Source organism: Lissotriton helveticus, chromosome 8, assembly GCF_964261635.1.
Source record: "Lissotriton helveticus chromosome 8, aLisHel1.1, whole genome shotgun sequence".
NCBI lineage: Eukaryota > Metazoa > Chordata > Amphibia > Caudata > Salamandridae > Lissotriton > Lissotriton helveticus.
Genome location: NC_136069.1, coordinates 1,016,466,886 through 1,016,483,132, shown reverse-complemented (window position 1 = coordinate 1,016,483,132; position 16,247 = coordinate 1,016,466,886). Strand labels below are relative to the sequence as shown.

At 41.5% G+C, this 16,247-nt stretch overlaps 1 protein-coding gene across 2 annotated transcripts in view; it reads left to right on the top strand.

Annotated features, from left to right (window-relative positions):
* Positions 1–16,247, top strand: part of CNKSR2 (connector enhancer of kinase suppressor of Ras 2) — a 1,535,139-nt gene that overhangs the window by 236,450 nt on the left and 1,282,442 nt on the right. For both annotated transcript variants that reach the window (XM_078656116.1, XM_078656115.1), the window contains exon 2: positions 2,188–2,351. In XM_078656116.1, coding sequence (XP_078512242.1) covers positions 2,188–2,351 — 164 coding nt within the window. The remainder of the gene's footprint in view (positions 1–2,187; positions 2,352–16,247) is intronic.

Here is a 16,247-nt window from a genome sequence, read left to right as displayed (position 1 = left end):
GTAGTGAATCCCCATGTAGTAACTGCGATATAGTGATATACGTATGGAAAACTTTGATCTACTGGAGCTCTTTCTTTCAGTTTTATAGTAAGTAAACTTGGCCTAAAGAATTTAGAGCATTTTACAGGAACACCAGATTGCATTCCGTATTTTTTAGACACATGGGGCCTCATGCACTAAAAATGCATTTAGTAAAAATCGTCTAAAAGTTTTACCAAATGCATTTGTATTTAGCGAAACAACCAATGTACTAATAAGTCGGTTCACAAAAAACTGAAGACCACCATGTTAAATAAAGCAATCTTTGTTTTAAAATGACAAAAAAAAATGAATATGCAGGTTCCACAATGAATGGGACTGAATATGGTATGTCCTTTTTTACTCTTGCAAATGTTTTTCAATCGTTCTCAATGTTCCTAAATGAGGGATACTGATATACAGTGATTCAATTGCCCTGAACACCAGAATTTGTTTAGACAGATCGAATGTGAGATCTGTAATAAGATTTAGTCTCCTTAGGGTCTTTGAAAGAGACCAGCCTTTTCTCATTAATGTTTGGAGAAACAAATTAACAAATTGAGTTAAAGAATCTAATATCGAGCCTACACCAAAGACGATTGTTCTGCCTGGAGGCAGTCTTATTCGTATGAATTTACAAAAGGCAGTAAAATTAGGGAGAGCATGGTTGTTCATCGATTAAAGATTCACTCCTCTGTTTGGAAATCCAGCCTGCAAAGTCCAGCTCCATCTTCTATTAATTCTGTCACTTCCTTTTTGATAGTTTCCGAAGAATTGCCTGATAGTTTGCTGTAGCTTTTTCCTCCCCGAGAAGTCTACTCATTCTTATAGGGATGTATGACATTACAACGCATGCTTTTACAACGCATGCCATTACGACGCAACTTTTACAACGCAAGTCGTTACAACGACTTGCGTTGGGGGGTGCTGGATAGTGAATAGTTTAATTTACTATTCCAACTCCAGTCCCCGTGGATAGTAAGGAAGGTGTTAGATAGTAATTAAACTATTCCCTATCATAGAGCGCCCTCCAGCGCAAGTCGTTGTAATGACTTGCGTTGTAATAGTTGCGTCGTAATGGATGTTTCCCTTCTTATGTTTTTGTCCTGTATCACTATACTGCTTGTCTGCCTATCAGTTACGTCATAACAATAGCAGACAACAAGGAAGTTCGGGCCAACACACATCACTACTGTGGAGCTCCATCACTGACCATCTCTCTTTTCGCAAAGCCCTTAAAACCAATTTATTTAATCAGTAAGCTGCTTGATTCTGAGTTACAGACACAGGACACCTTCAGGTAACAGTCAGTGCGCTTCATATGCTCAAGCGTCATTCATTCATTTACCTATGCTGAGCCCACTTTGCCATCATGGGTAACCCATCTAGGCCATTGCAGCCATAAATATCAGAATTACTTGCCTTCAGATCCAGGATAATGTTCTTTCCTCCATATAATGAGGGCCTACTTGTTGCTCTGGCTCTATCAGGTGGCCCCCTGAAAGGTTGAAGCACTGGCCAGAGCCCACTTTGCCTAAGCTTTAAAATGTCTCTGCTGATAGGCTGCCCACTTTCAACAGCCCATTTAATACACTAATCAGGATCAACAGTTTGAAAAAAAAAATCAACTTACTATTTCGACACATAAGAAAATATATTGTACATTACTAAATTTTTGCCTGAGGGGATGAATCATTGGTGGCTGTGCAGTTGTTAGTAGTCTTTATCTATGTTCTCTCTAAACTGTGCGCCTGTGCACTTAGGCCGAAAGAGGATTATTACCATGCAAGAGGTCATAAAGAGCTTCAGTGAACACTGTGCACCAGGGTTTTCTGAGCCACAAAACATTCTACAAGCTGTGCGGAAAAGAGACGCATACAAATAGTAGCTGCAAGGACAGTAACCTTGTTCAGAACAAAGGTGCTTGCTGTTGTCACTACTCACAGCGAGTCATGTTCTGGGTCCCAGCATTTTACAGTGTTTTTGTGACTTGTAGTATACAGCTGCTAGATATAGCCAAGTGTTGTTTCACAATGCATCTAACCCTGTGGAATCAAAGCAGAAATTATTGGTTCAGCATTTTGCTTTGCTTGTTTTTAAATGCTTGTTTTACGTAAGAGTGGTACCGTTGGATAAGTTGTGATCACTGAACAGCACTTTTTTCTCTAGGACTTGATGATTGCCTACAGCAGTATATCAAGAACTTTGAGAGAGAGAAGATCGGTGGAGACCAACTATTGCGTATCACTCACCAAGAACTGGAAGAGCTGGGAGTCACCCGCATTGGCCATCAAGAACTTATCTTAGAAGCTGTTGACCTGCTTTGTGCTCTGGTAAATCTTTGTTTGCAGTAGAAGAGGGGACATAATTGTGGAATATGGGGCATTGTAAATATCTAATGGCAGTCATGGTATATATGTAATATAGTTATGAAGTTTCATACATATATCCTTGCGTAATACCAACACAAAACATTTTCTAAAAATGCGAAAAGAAAACGGCACAAGACCAACAAGTCAAATTATTAGCATTCAAGTTTTAGGATCCAAATCAAACTAAAAAAAGAAGTAGAACCATTAGTGGAAGTAGGAAATAGCAGTTACCATCCCCATTTGAATAATGAGATCCAGGGGACTCATGGATTTGTGGTGATTGACCCAAAGATTCAGGTAAACACCAGGAAAAAACAAGGAATTACTGGGGGAATTGGAACCCCAAATTAACAATTCACTTGGTAATCCCTCACTTTTAAGAGACTCCAGCATTCCCCTGGTAACTCCACTCCAGTACGAGTAGAGTTACTGGGAGACTTACCAGGACACCCATAGTAATGTTCATAGTGGAGAAGAGTTCAACTTTGGGGAACGTTTTCCAATTGATAATCAATATAATATAACATTTGAAGAGCACATCAACAGAGAGAGTAGTGCCATCATTGGGACTCCTTGGAAAGAGCAAGATTTATTGAGATACTAAGTGCTTTATTTAGAGCTTTGAGGATGGGATATTCTGTCACAAACATGGTGGATATCCTATCTGCTGTACTACAATCACTAGGGCTTTAACACACTTGTAATACAGCGGACAGGTTATCTGACACTTTTATGACATACTGTCCTATCCTCCAGGCTCTATATAAGGCCCTAAGTATATGTAAAGTTTGGTGCATCATCATCAAAAGTAGAAGGAATACTCTTGTATTTCCAGAATTATAGAAGTCCATGCATCACAAAACTTCTGGAGAACTTACAAGATTTTTTAAAGAGTTCATTGTAAAGTACCATTTTTAGACTACTCAATTGATGATATTTACAGATACAGATTAAAGGGATTTTTGGTAAGACAGAGAAGTATACTATTTCCAATGTTCATTTCAAGCGGTTTCTGAATCAGTGCTCTAAAGCAAATAGATATTATGTTCCCTGAACTGAAATATTGGCAGAGGTATTTCTGCCTTCAATAGTAAATTATTGCCATATAGTTATAGTATTATAGAACTTTCAAAATTGGCGTACATATTATATGTCATACATGTATCAGTCTTTCAAATCGATCTGATCCTCATAGAAAGTAGGGACCCTTACCTTGGGACTTAGTCACAAAACCCTTTGCATATCTAAGTGGCAATGAGTTGAGAAAACATTGCCATTTGGGCCACAAATATCAACCATAGTTTCACGGAAACAGTCCCTGACTTGTCACAGAGATGAATGGGGTCAGTGGGACTGCTGACCCCACCACACTCCGTGACGAGTTGTGTCACTGATTGACAATTAGCCGTGGGCACTTCAGGACTCAAAACTGTGAAGACCTCAGCCTGGCAAAGTTCAGCTCAGGCAGACAGGAGCCTGTGCATTTAGCGCATGCCTAGCTCTTGGCTGCTTGACCCGAATAAGAAGAGTGTCTCTCAGGCTGACCTTTGTTCAGTGAAAACCCGTACATTAATATCAGCCCCAAGAATTTTTGATGATCGGGATCCTTATTTAAAGAACTTCTAGAATAAATTGATTCCCTTACCTGGATCACATTTTTATAATAAGGAGGGTTTTAAGTTTCATGTTAGAGATTGTTTTTTTCCTAGGCATGTAGAATTTAGCATTTTTTGTTTGTCTTGAGGATCAGTTAATTTTTAATGAACGCTTGCTTTTATTTTTACCATGGGCACACTGGAGAAGGGATGGATTCCCTTTCTTATTGCATTTATTCCATTAAGTGAACTGGACTATTGTACCCTCTTCATAATTCTGCTTGGACATTTCAAAAGTGCATCATGACAGCTTCCTAGAGGTGGTGACTTGTTTTCTGCTTTGCCGTTTGATGGGTGACATTCTTCACTTCTCTTTGTCATTATGAATTCAATGTGAAGACTTTCAAAGAGCAGGTTATGGATGTCATATTTTTCAGACATATCATTATGCTGCTACGTTATTCCTACCTGTAGTTGTGGTTATCTGTAAATATCATAAGAAGCCATTCAATGATAGTTTAACTGCCCGAGCGGTTAAATGATAGTTTAACTTTTTTAATCGCAAGGATAATGTGAACTGCTACAGTGTTCACAACTTGCATAGCAACTTGTACAATGAAAAAAAAAGTATGTGGTATGTATACACGAACGCACACACAGACATACTCACTCACACACACACGTGTACACACCCACACACATGCATGCACTCACACTTACAAACACACGCACATGTATGAACTCACACTCACACCATAGGAAAAACAATATGTGTTCTGCTGACTGTCACAAAAAAAACATTAGGTTCAGGGTAAGGGGGTCTGTGGTTGACAGTGCTGGTTCTTTACACTATCTTTCTGTCTCCTGCAATCTACCCTGGGGTGGCATGGCACCTAGTGCGATGTGGAGCGAATTCCTCAGCAATAGGCCACTCTTCATCGTTATGACTGAGCCGGGTATTTTGATGCTGCCCACTGCAAAAGGCAACATCAGATGAAGATGGTGAGGCCTGCCACCACTATGTGGAGTTCACTCATGGTGAGACTGGCTGCAGTGTATGTGCTGAAAGAGTGGCAGATAGAGGAAACATTCTGACATCCTGTTCCAAGAGGTGAATACTGCTTAAGTAAATGTCACTTAGAGAGCCCTGTGTAATGTATACCCTAGATCTGGTGCTTAATTTGCAGAACAAATACAAGCCCAACGCTTTTCTTAAGAACCTTCCGCTGGCGCTGCCTACTTTTCAATGCACTTCATGCCCCTTTTGGCCACCCCGGCACTTCATGTCTCTTTATGTCCTTCTTTAAATTTCTTTTTATCCCAGCTTTCTGCCTTTGTCATTGTTTTCTGATCTTACTCCTTCTTCTTTCTCCCTTTTTTTCTTTTCTCCCTCTTGCGTGGGCTCAAGGTCTGATGATGAAACGTAAGTTCCTTCTCCTTAAAACAGTGGCAGAGCCCTCCGCCTACAACCACTGCTACAAATTAGGCACTGGCAGAAGATAACCAGGAGTCCATAAACAAAAGTTTGCAAAGGCCGTGCATGTATCAGGAAAGTATCAGAGATGGGGAGAAGTTGCAACCGTTTGTGACCTTTACTATAAATGAGCCCCATTTACATCCGTATATTTTCAGGAATTCTTATTCTTAGTTGGTGTTTTCCACTATCCTGATCTATATGTCAGGCTACAGGCGGGAGGTGAATTTTCCAGGTAGCATTTGTCCTCTTTTATTTCTTGGCCATTATTGAACACATCCGAAAAAAAATATTTCAGTAGTAAAGTGCCCCAGATCTGAAAATATCGTAAATGAGATTTTGTTGCCTCGTGTATTGTAAAGATAGGTGGAGGGAGAAATGAGGAAATAATAATTAAAAAATTGAAAAATCAGAAAAAGAATTCTCAGATCTTGAAGTAGCATGTGGCTCTTATGTCCCAAAGATACTGATATTAATTGATTCTAATGGCTGCTTTTGCGGAGATAAACATCTTTGCTTTTTCAGAAACTCAGCAATGTAGCACCATTCCCTAAGGATACTCTGACACAATTCCATTGGCTATACTGCACACTAGAGACTGCATGCGACTTAACTATATTGCATTCTATGGACACGAACCTATCACACTGTACAGCACCCTGACGACACTATCCCATGACACTGCTGTCCATCTTAGGGACAAGATGCCACCACACTGCCCTTCATTCTAGAGCAATGTCCAGCACACTGCAATGTGTTATATGTTGTTACCACTTAGGGTCACTAAAACCCTATAGTGAACTTCATTATGGAGACACTCACCCAATAGATTGCTTCCAAGGTCCAATAACAGACCACACTGTACAGCAGAGATGCTTACACGCCATTGTTTTTCATTCTATTGCCATTAGATCAGCACACTGCACTGCATTGTACGGACACTTACCAATCTGACGGTTTTGCATTGTGGAAGCTACAAACCCACCAAAATGCCCTTTTTTAGGAACACTAACCCAGTGCACTTCCTCATTGGGTGTCTAACCAAGCACACTTCACTTCATACACTGTGCATTAGCTCTCGTATTGTAATATAGGGATGCAAACAAGTCATACTGTACTTCACCCTAGGGACACTGACACGATGCATCTACCTGCATGTTGAGACACTAACTCACAGCAATGAATTCTATGGACAACAATTCTCCATATTACAAGGACTTTTCAGGCACTAAACACACACTATTCAGTGTTTAGTTTGAACCGGTGGTTTCCTGTGCTTGGTGTCGGCACCCAATTCTCGACACCAGCTCTAATGACAATCTGCCACATGGTAGCGGTGTTTGTCTAACTTTGAGAGGAGCACAACAACAGTGTTAAATAATCCAATATACATTAAAAAGAATAATACCTGCCACCCACGCCATTCTAATAGCTATGCATGGTCTATAATAGTCTGAGTTGTCACACTTATAGATGTGCAATGGTTATTGTGTTGGAGCTATCATTCGCAGCGGTGACAGTAGCTGTTTAAATTAACCTATAATGCCTCAATCCATTTTAGGGACACTAACCAAAGACACTACTCCTGGTTGTGTGGGTGCAACCATATGCTCTAAACCATATGGATAATGGCACCACAATGCACTGCATATTGGTAAAAGTATCTATCAAACTGCATGTTAGAGACAGGGACCCACTGAATTATATTAGAGGTATTCTAAAAGAGCACATTCCACTGCCACTTTGGGAGACTAGCCCACCGCATGTAACTGAATCCTTAGAACACCAACATGCCTCACTGTTCTAAACGGATGGTAACAAAGCACATGGCATTGCACTGTGGATACATTATCCAACAACATCAACTGCCTCCTACAGACACTATCGCACCTCCTTTTTAGGTCGAGCCTGGAATTCGCATCCGAAGGATGCGTCCAGGTGGAGACTTATAGCTAGCTGACTCGGGGGAATGAAGGACAAGAAACTGCCACGCGCTTCTCTTCGGCTGGATTACACTGCGTGCACGTGCACCCACACTCACGCATGCGCACATCACAGCCACACGCATACACAGCCACACGCATACATAGGCACACACCCCCCCCCCCGTCGCCGCCGCACCTACACACACACTAGCGCACCTACACGCACACACAGAGACCCCCACACACACACCAGCGCACCTACACACATGCACGCACACATACAAAGACCCCCCTCCCCCCGCCGCCATCGCACACATACACACACACACACACCAGCACCGGACCCCACTCACCGGCTACGCAGGATTTCTCTTCTCTGTGGCGGCCCCGGGGCTCTCCCTAGCTCACGGGAGCCCCGGGCCGCGGGAGGACTCGGCTTCTTTGCTCCATCCCGGCGGGCAGCCAATCATAGCCCAGCAGCAGGCGGGACTTCCTTCTTTCTTCTGGCCCGGCCCACGTCTTCTCTCCCGTTGCCTGGCTTCCTGCCTCAGGGATCCGCCAATGGCAGCGCGGCCCCGAGCAGGGAGGCGGGCACAGAGTTTCCTCGGGAATCCCGGGCCCGTCGGCGGTGATAATTTATTTGGGGACACAACCTGCATTAGAGTTGTTTGCCAATAAGATGTGATTCTTTGTTAGCAATGACAGCAGAACCGTTCCCAGTAATGTCACATTAGAGGCCCCGAGGGACTAAATCGGTGTGGTGTGAAATGTTGACTGGCGGTATTGTTACTGATGCACATGATCGACGATAAGTTAAGTGTGAAGAAGGCTTAATGTCTTACTAATGCATTCAGCTATTGAAGCATTAGTATTTGCATTTAATTCTCTAGTCATTTCCACTGGTGTAGCTAGAACCTTTGCCGCCCCGCGACGGCCGCAAGTAAAAGCCGTGGGGAGGTGGGGGGAGAGGATCTCTGCGTGTAAAGGCAGGGGGTGGGGGTGCAAAACTCGTGCCGCCTGGAGCAAACCGTAGCCCCATCCTCTCCCCCCGAGGCCACTGGTCATTTCCATGCAAAAACAATCCATAATCTTGGGTTTTCGTTCTTCGGTTTGTCAACAAGGCTTGTGCTCAGCATTAGAAAGGCTTTTTAAAATTTTTTTTAGCCACCCGTGGATTCTCATTATTGACATGTTTATGCATAGGCTGTTTTATTATTTTTTCCTGTCCATTGAATTCCTTATATAAACAATGAATGCTAAAAAATCAACCTCCAGTGCAAGGTGCGCGCTTCTGACTCAACAAATTGACAGTTAATCGTCAGAACCAAATGTCATGTCGGTAAAATAGCTCCGTGGAGAACTACATTCGTGATGGAGCTCTGTGGGTTACCCAAAGGTCACAGATCCATCAGTCGCACTCAACCTTTAGCCCGGCTGGTCGACAAAATGAGTCCTGTTGAGCTAAGTAATTACTAATCACCTCTAATGATTTTGTGTCAGCACCTTGGTACCATACACATAGGCGATTGTGCCATACATCTGTAGTACTTAATATGCCAATTATTATTATTGGTTTATAAATAGAGTTTTTGCTGATGGAGCTCAGTAGTTCACTTCTGCTGGTGCGGAGATCCTTGTATAGTTTGCACCTTCCAGGTTGAGTTCCCACTGCATCTGTGTTGCTTACCAGTATGGGCTCTGTTAGTCCTTGTAACAGTGCTTAATTTGAGCTGGTGGTTTCCAGTGCTCGGCACCGGCACTTAATTGCTGGAACCTGCACGTAAATACAACACATATTGCATTAGAAATGCTATAGGTGTCGCATTTGCGAAAGTTATAACTATTAGCATTGTAAATGACATAGCTATTAATTTAGCTATTTTCAAAAACAAAACATAAATAAAAGATTTGCCATTTACAATACCAATAGCTCAAACTTTCCTAATGCGAGACCTATTGCATTGTAAATGCTTGTTTTCTTATGTATACTAAACCACTATACTCCTTGCACCACAGGGATTCTAACCATCCACAATGCAATCCTTCCTAGGGACACAATCCATGACACTGTCCTGCTTCCTGCAGAACCTTACCCATCAGACTTCACTGTTTACTAGAAAAACTAGCCCACCAAACGGTACTATAAGTCTGAGAAAGTGACGGAACCACATAGCACTCTATGGACACTATCCCACTGCACAGAACCATGAGGACACCAGCTCACGCCATCCTATTCTGAATCCCAAGGCCTCTATAATAAGGCGTAACATCACATCCCAGGGTGACTAACCCACCACACCAAACTACATCCTCTTTTTCCTATTGGTATTTTGATGGGCAGTACAGACCACAATTCATATAACATTAACAACAGGCATAAACGCAGTGCTAAGTAATAGTATACATATTTAATCAGGCCAGTAATTAACCCCTTAGATCAGTCAAACTTCAAAATGCAAATTATGTATAGATGATGGGAGGCCTAGAAGCTTGACTCTACCATTCACCACAAAAGTGACTGGTCATGACCCCTCAAATATGGCATTAAAGTTTCAACCACAATATCAACCATAAGAGAGCAGGTTAGGGAGTTTCAAATTATATAATATACTATCATAAGAAGTATGAATTTACGCTTATACAAATACATCGAATGGTACAAGATATTTCAATACATCTACATATGCGCAGAAGGCGTAATGTGCAAATGCTTGGCCAGAGTGTTTACAGTTTGAAATTATATAAATGCAGTAGTAAAGAGCATGATATTAAACTTCCTCAGATAAATCAGATGTTATAAAAAGTATTATAAAAAACTTATAGTGCACTTAAAGTGCAAATGCATGATCAGATCGTGTACAGCTAACAGCATACATAAACATGGTGTATAAGGTGCCAAGCAAGAGTTTGAAAAATAAAGGAACAGGTATAGAAGCTTCAAATAACCTAGAAGCAGTAATAAGATAAATTAATTTGAGCTTCATCAAATGCATCAGTTGCTATACAGTATTTCAGTATGGTTGCACTGTACAACAGGTCACAACAACGGGACACTGTAGAAGTGCCCCAAACCATGGCACAGTTGCTGCTGCTTCTGCAGACATCATTATTCATTTTCATCCATTCGAATCTTAAGTAATCCATTTTTTAACTTTTCAATTCGTTTTTAGTCCGTTTTAAACCACATGCAAGGAAATGCCAATTTTCAAATGTTTCTCATATTCAAGATGGGCCATCCGAGCCTCTTCAATCAAGAATACGTACTAGAGCGTATTTCATCATAAGCAGTTTATTCAATAACCCAATGCATTTCGGGCCTCCACGGGCCCTTCGTCAGGGGTAACTGCAAGATCAATTAAACAAGCATTAATATACAATGCACTGTTATATTTTCAAAGTTACATAATTATCAAATCTACCTTGATAAAAGCAACTGTAATACATTTATATGGCGCGCTGCGCACTGACTAGAGGCCTGTATGTATGTTCCCCTCGCTAATAAATCAATTAGGTTCTGGTATATATTTATTTATATTCCTGTGCAGTCTCCATGTCACCTAAACACTCACATGGTTCTCATCATGTAGGCTCACCCCTCCCATCAAGCAGATTAACTCTATGCTGTTCGTGAGTCGAACATCCCTCCCCTCAATGTTCCCCATTACTAGCAGAAACGTGCTGCCAACCCTCTCCCTTCGCGTATCAATACATGCCCCACATGTACCAGTTAACTATTCAATCTGTGTTATAATGCGCAAACCTGCCTACTCAAGCAATCCATGCCTCTGATGTGATTTATCACAGCGTAGTTAACCGAACGTCTAAAGCTCACAACTTTCTAATTATTCACTCTACTTCACACGTACCTGCTAATAACCTCCATCTTCCTTTATTAACCTCAACAACAGAGTCCTTCAACATCTTCAACACCTGACTCTTAAATGCACTTTCTGCCCCTCCTCCCAGGTCAACCCTCGCATCAGCACAACGTAATCAACACCTGGGAAGGTACTATCCAACCGGAGTGCCTCCAATACTTCAACTCCCTTACTGCATCCTAACGGTTAATAACATCACCAGAAATCCGATCCCAATATGTGAATATACAAATGTTCAGTGCGTCTTTAATTAGTTCATAACCTCAGGCACTTTCCCAAATGCCTGAGTAATCCCATGTTCAATGATTCAATGCATGATAATTTCTGACGTTACGAAAAATCAACTAGCTGCGTGAAATGTGTTGTTCCGCCTTGCGCGTGGCTGGTAACATCCTTTCTTAAAGTTTCTGGTATTCAAGTTTTAGTGTGGGTGCTAACCCGATGGAGCCAGCCAATTGAAACAACATAAGGGGTTGGGTTGCACACCATTATAACATCACATTTCTCCAGTTTGTCCTGTACTTTACAAAGCGTGCCAACAGGCATAAGTGCGAATGCTTGATCAAAACATATATAATTAGCAACATAAATAAATAGTGCATAATTAATATATATACAATTCATGCCTACTAATATGGAGCAGGCTGCAATAAACCCCTAAAGAATGGGGAGACCCTAGATTTACAGCGAAATATAAAAAGGAGGCCCACTTCTCTAGGAGGATAATGTTCGCATGATCTGAGGTGCGCGAGGGGGGGAGGACAATACCAATTCCAAAAAACGGAGGTTAAAGAGCCTCTAGCTTATCCCCTATTTCAGGAATGCCTCCTTAACTAATACTCTCCTTCCAGTTAGTTATTGGAGACCAAAGCAGAGCTCCACGTCCACTAAACTACATCCTCAATGTACCAACATATCACAGATCACTTTCTCCATGACAATGACATATCTTATGAACTTTCATTCACTTCTACCCCGCTTCAAAGCACTAAACAGTAGGAATGACACCACACTTCAGCTCATTGTGCCATAGGGAGATTTAGTCACTGTATTGCAATTCAGGGACCCCAGCTTGCCACAGTGAGCTCCAGTCAAGGAACAATAATATATCATACTGCCCCACACCCTACAGGTACTAATTCACCTCACTTCTCCCTAGAAGTTCTGCAAGTCAGATGACACGGCACAATGTAGACACTAACCCCTCAATCTTCACTCAGTTAATTCTGACATTTATGACTACATCCTACAGCTATTTACCTACCACTCCAAGTACAGCCTTGCCATTCTAACCCTTCACACTGCACTACAAACAAGAGATATACGTCCTCTAAAATGCACTGTGGCCTAGGGTTGATAATTTGGCCTGGACGGTGAACTTCTCTCCGTTCGCGGAGTTTGCAGAGTTCTCTACACTCTGTGGAGCTCGCGGAGTGCATAAAAACTGCTTCGCGATGTGCAGCGTAGTTTTTCCCCCGCTCGCAAATAGTTCGTTGCGAGCTGCCGCTCGGCTAGAATTTCTACCCAAGTAACAGGAATACCAGCACAAACTGCAGTTCGCACTGCACTCCACCACTCGCTGAACTTCGCAGAGTTTTTTTAACTTTGCTGAGTTCTGCGTGGGAAAACTCCACAAACTATGCCCAGACCTGCTGCTAATTCACCGCAATGCTTTGCATTGTAGGCAGCACTAACCCAATACATTTCACTTCTTCCTAGGGGTGCTATCTAACCCCACTGCAGTGAATCCTAGGGTCCCTAAAACCATGATATTGCAGTTCCCTCTAGGCATACTAACCCACCACACTGTGCTGCATCCAGCAGGCACCAATTCCACATACTCCACTGCATCCGAGAATACTACTCAACTACACTTTGATTTATTATAGTAAAACTCTCTCTCGGCAGACAACACTATCACAGTGACACTCATGTATCACATTGAAATAAATCCGAAGAACAATAACCCACCAGCAAGAACTCAAAGGACACTACTACACCTGAATGAAGTGCACCTTAATACACTGTTTCCTAAAATCACTAACCCCCACATGCATCAAGCATTTTTGTAGTCGCAAACGGTGCGATTCCTTAAAATCGGCCGTTTGCGAATGCAAAAGTGCTTTTTGGGATGCATGAAGCAATTTTAGAATTCGTAACATGTTTGCGAGTTCTAAAATTGCGGGTGCTTTTAAGAAGTCGCAGATGTGCGATTTCTTAAAAGCAATGCATCATTAAATTTAAAACTGTAAAATCGCAATTAGGGTGCCAAATTTACCGAGTGGTTGAACCACTCGGTAAATTTGGAAAAAGTGTTTAAAAAGCTGAAAATGTTTTTTTTTCAACATTCATGTTTCACACACACATGTCCTTAGGACATGTGTGTGTGAAACATGATGCGAAAAATACATTTCAGGGGTGCATGGGGGGGTCCTTTGGACCCCCCCCTGCACCCATGAAATTTTCTAAGTGCCACTCGCAATTTGCATTGACTCCTATGGGCCTTTTGGCCCATAGGAGTATATGGGAATTGCGAAAATTAACTTAAGAATTCGGTATTTATTTGGGATTCGGTAAAAATTGCGATTTTTAGCGAATCACAAATGAATACCGAAAATAATGATGCATAGCATTTTGCACTTCTTAATTTGCGATTCCTTATTTTTCGCAAATTAAGAAGTGCAAAATGTCACAATGATGCATGTGGGGGTAAGCCACCCTAAGTCAATCCTGCCTTGAGATAGCCATCAGCCAATCCAATAACATTTTGAGTGAGCACTGCCAAGCTAAAGCGATAAGAAAGTCCACGTCTGTTATTATATCAATAACATTGCCTTTACATTTTACCTTTTCCTTTGAGTCATTTGATTTGCAGCCAGGTAATGTATAATCTAACAGCAGAGAACTGACAGACCAACGGAGTCTGCACCTTTCCTGCTTCATAATAACACACATCGCCTTAATAGTGGTCTTGGGTTTTACCCTTTATTACCAACCACTTTTGCTCAATGTCTTTCTGAGGCACTTTTGAAAGAATTTTATTTTCAATTTAGCATCTCGTACACCAATCAGGTGCAGAAGGATTAGAGCGAGGCCATGAAATGAAAGACTCTTATGCACCTGTCTTCAGAAAACAATAAGTTAATTGAGGAACAGAATTACATTAATTATCTCCTGACTGGTTTCCACTGCTTTCTTACAAGTCCTCCTCTAAGATGGGTTTTATGTTTATACTTAAAGAGCCTCACATCGATATATGAACAGAACAAATGATTGAATGAATGAATCAGTCCATGAACAACTCTTCAGGTTTTACCGAAGTATTCACAACCAATTATATTATGAATAAATTCAAGGTCCAAGGCTTTTGAACATTTGTGGTCCGGGCTCTGGTTGAATCAAGCTGTATTCATTTAGAAAAACTCCTAAAAACGGAGTTATTCAAAGTAGTTTTCATTTAAGCGGAAGAGCATCAAAGGACTTGAATGTAAAAAGTCTGTTCTAGGTCCAGTCCTCAAACCCACCTGTGTTCTAACCCCTCTAACTCATTCTCTCTTTGTCTTTTCTTACTCTCTCTCAGAATTTGACAGCCTAGGTGACAGGTGGCACTGCATAAAATCCCCAATCAGAAAATAAATGAAACACCCACAAGATCTAAAAAAAAAGCTACTGTAGCGTTAACTTATTTTCACATCAGTATTTTAAATTGTGGATGAGAAGAGGTGTGGAATTGCTTTAAACACCACCTGCTCGCATGAAAGTCAATTCACCAAAAGGCTGGGAGTAGCGGAAGTGATTTCACATGCCATTTGACCATTACTTCCACTCACACACAAATACTTGGACATACACACGCAGTCACACATACACACACTCTTTCTCTCTAATAAACAGACTCCCACCCACAAGCAAGGACACATCTTACATTTAAAGTATTTTTTTTTACCTCAACTGCCAGTGAGGGTCATGTTCTAGATAGTTCTATGCCATTTTTAATTACACTAATAGTGAATAGTTATTTATTCATTATTAGTGTAATAAAAAATTGACAAAAAACAAGGAAAGTGGAGCTCCAACCAAGGACGTCCATATGGAGGAGCTGCCCTGTGCTTCTGGTACTGATTTTGTCACCTCTAAGGCCAAGGGTCTCAAAAGACAGTGCCGGGGTTCACAAGGGGCAAGTCAGTGGTTGCAGCTTCGCCCCCATACAGCCCCTAAATGACATCAATCCTGCTATCATGCTGCAATGCCCCTGAAATAAAACCTATGGCACTGACAATTTGTGTAAGAATAAGGCCACCATTCCAACGAGCAAACCTTAGCTCTTGCCACCAGGGTGATGCATTCCCAGTTAGACGCTCTATGCCAATGCATATGCTAACAATAGTTAGAAAAAGAGGGAATTTCTGATGTTCTGATTTGTTTTAAGTCTTAACTTGCAGGCATCATGACTGACCTAGTATTGTATTGTAATTACATTTATATAGTGCGTTTCATCCGTGATGAGGCATTGAAGTGCTTTATGCCAGGCAGCATGCTGCTCCGGAACCCAAGGCTAGTGGTTAATCCAGTTGCTATTGTTGGTTATTGGGACTGGCCTTGTGGTCACAAGGAAACCATTCCATGCAGTTACTTCAGTGTGTTTGTAGTTGATAAAATTTGTAGGAGTTAGATGTGATCATTAGTAGGAGGGGGCATGTGAGCTCATGCAAATGATTGGTGGAATTAGTAAGGATAAGTAATGTCACTTGATTACGTTATGCTTCCATGACATTTGATTGGTGCTTCAGTGATTGTTCTGCCTTTAGAAAAGTGGCAAAGCTTTTGGCGTAGTCACAGCTTTAGGTACCATTTACAGTGGATGAAGTGTAATGATGATGCATGCTACTCTCCATTATCTCTCACTTGCTATTTAAAAAAAACTCCCATCCTTTCCAGCCATCTGGCATTTTTTTTATGCCATAGATGCATGACTAGGATCAAAC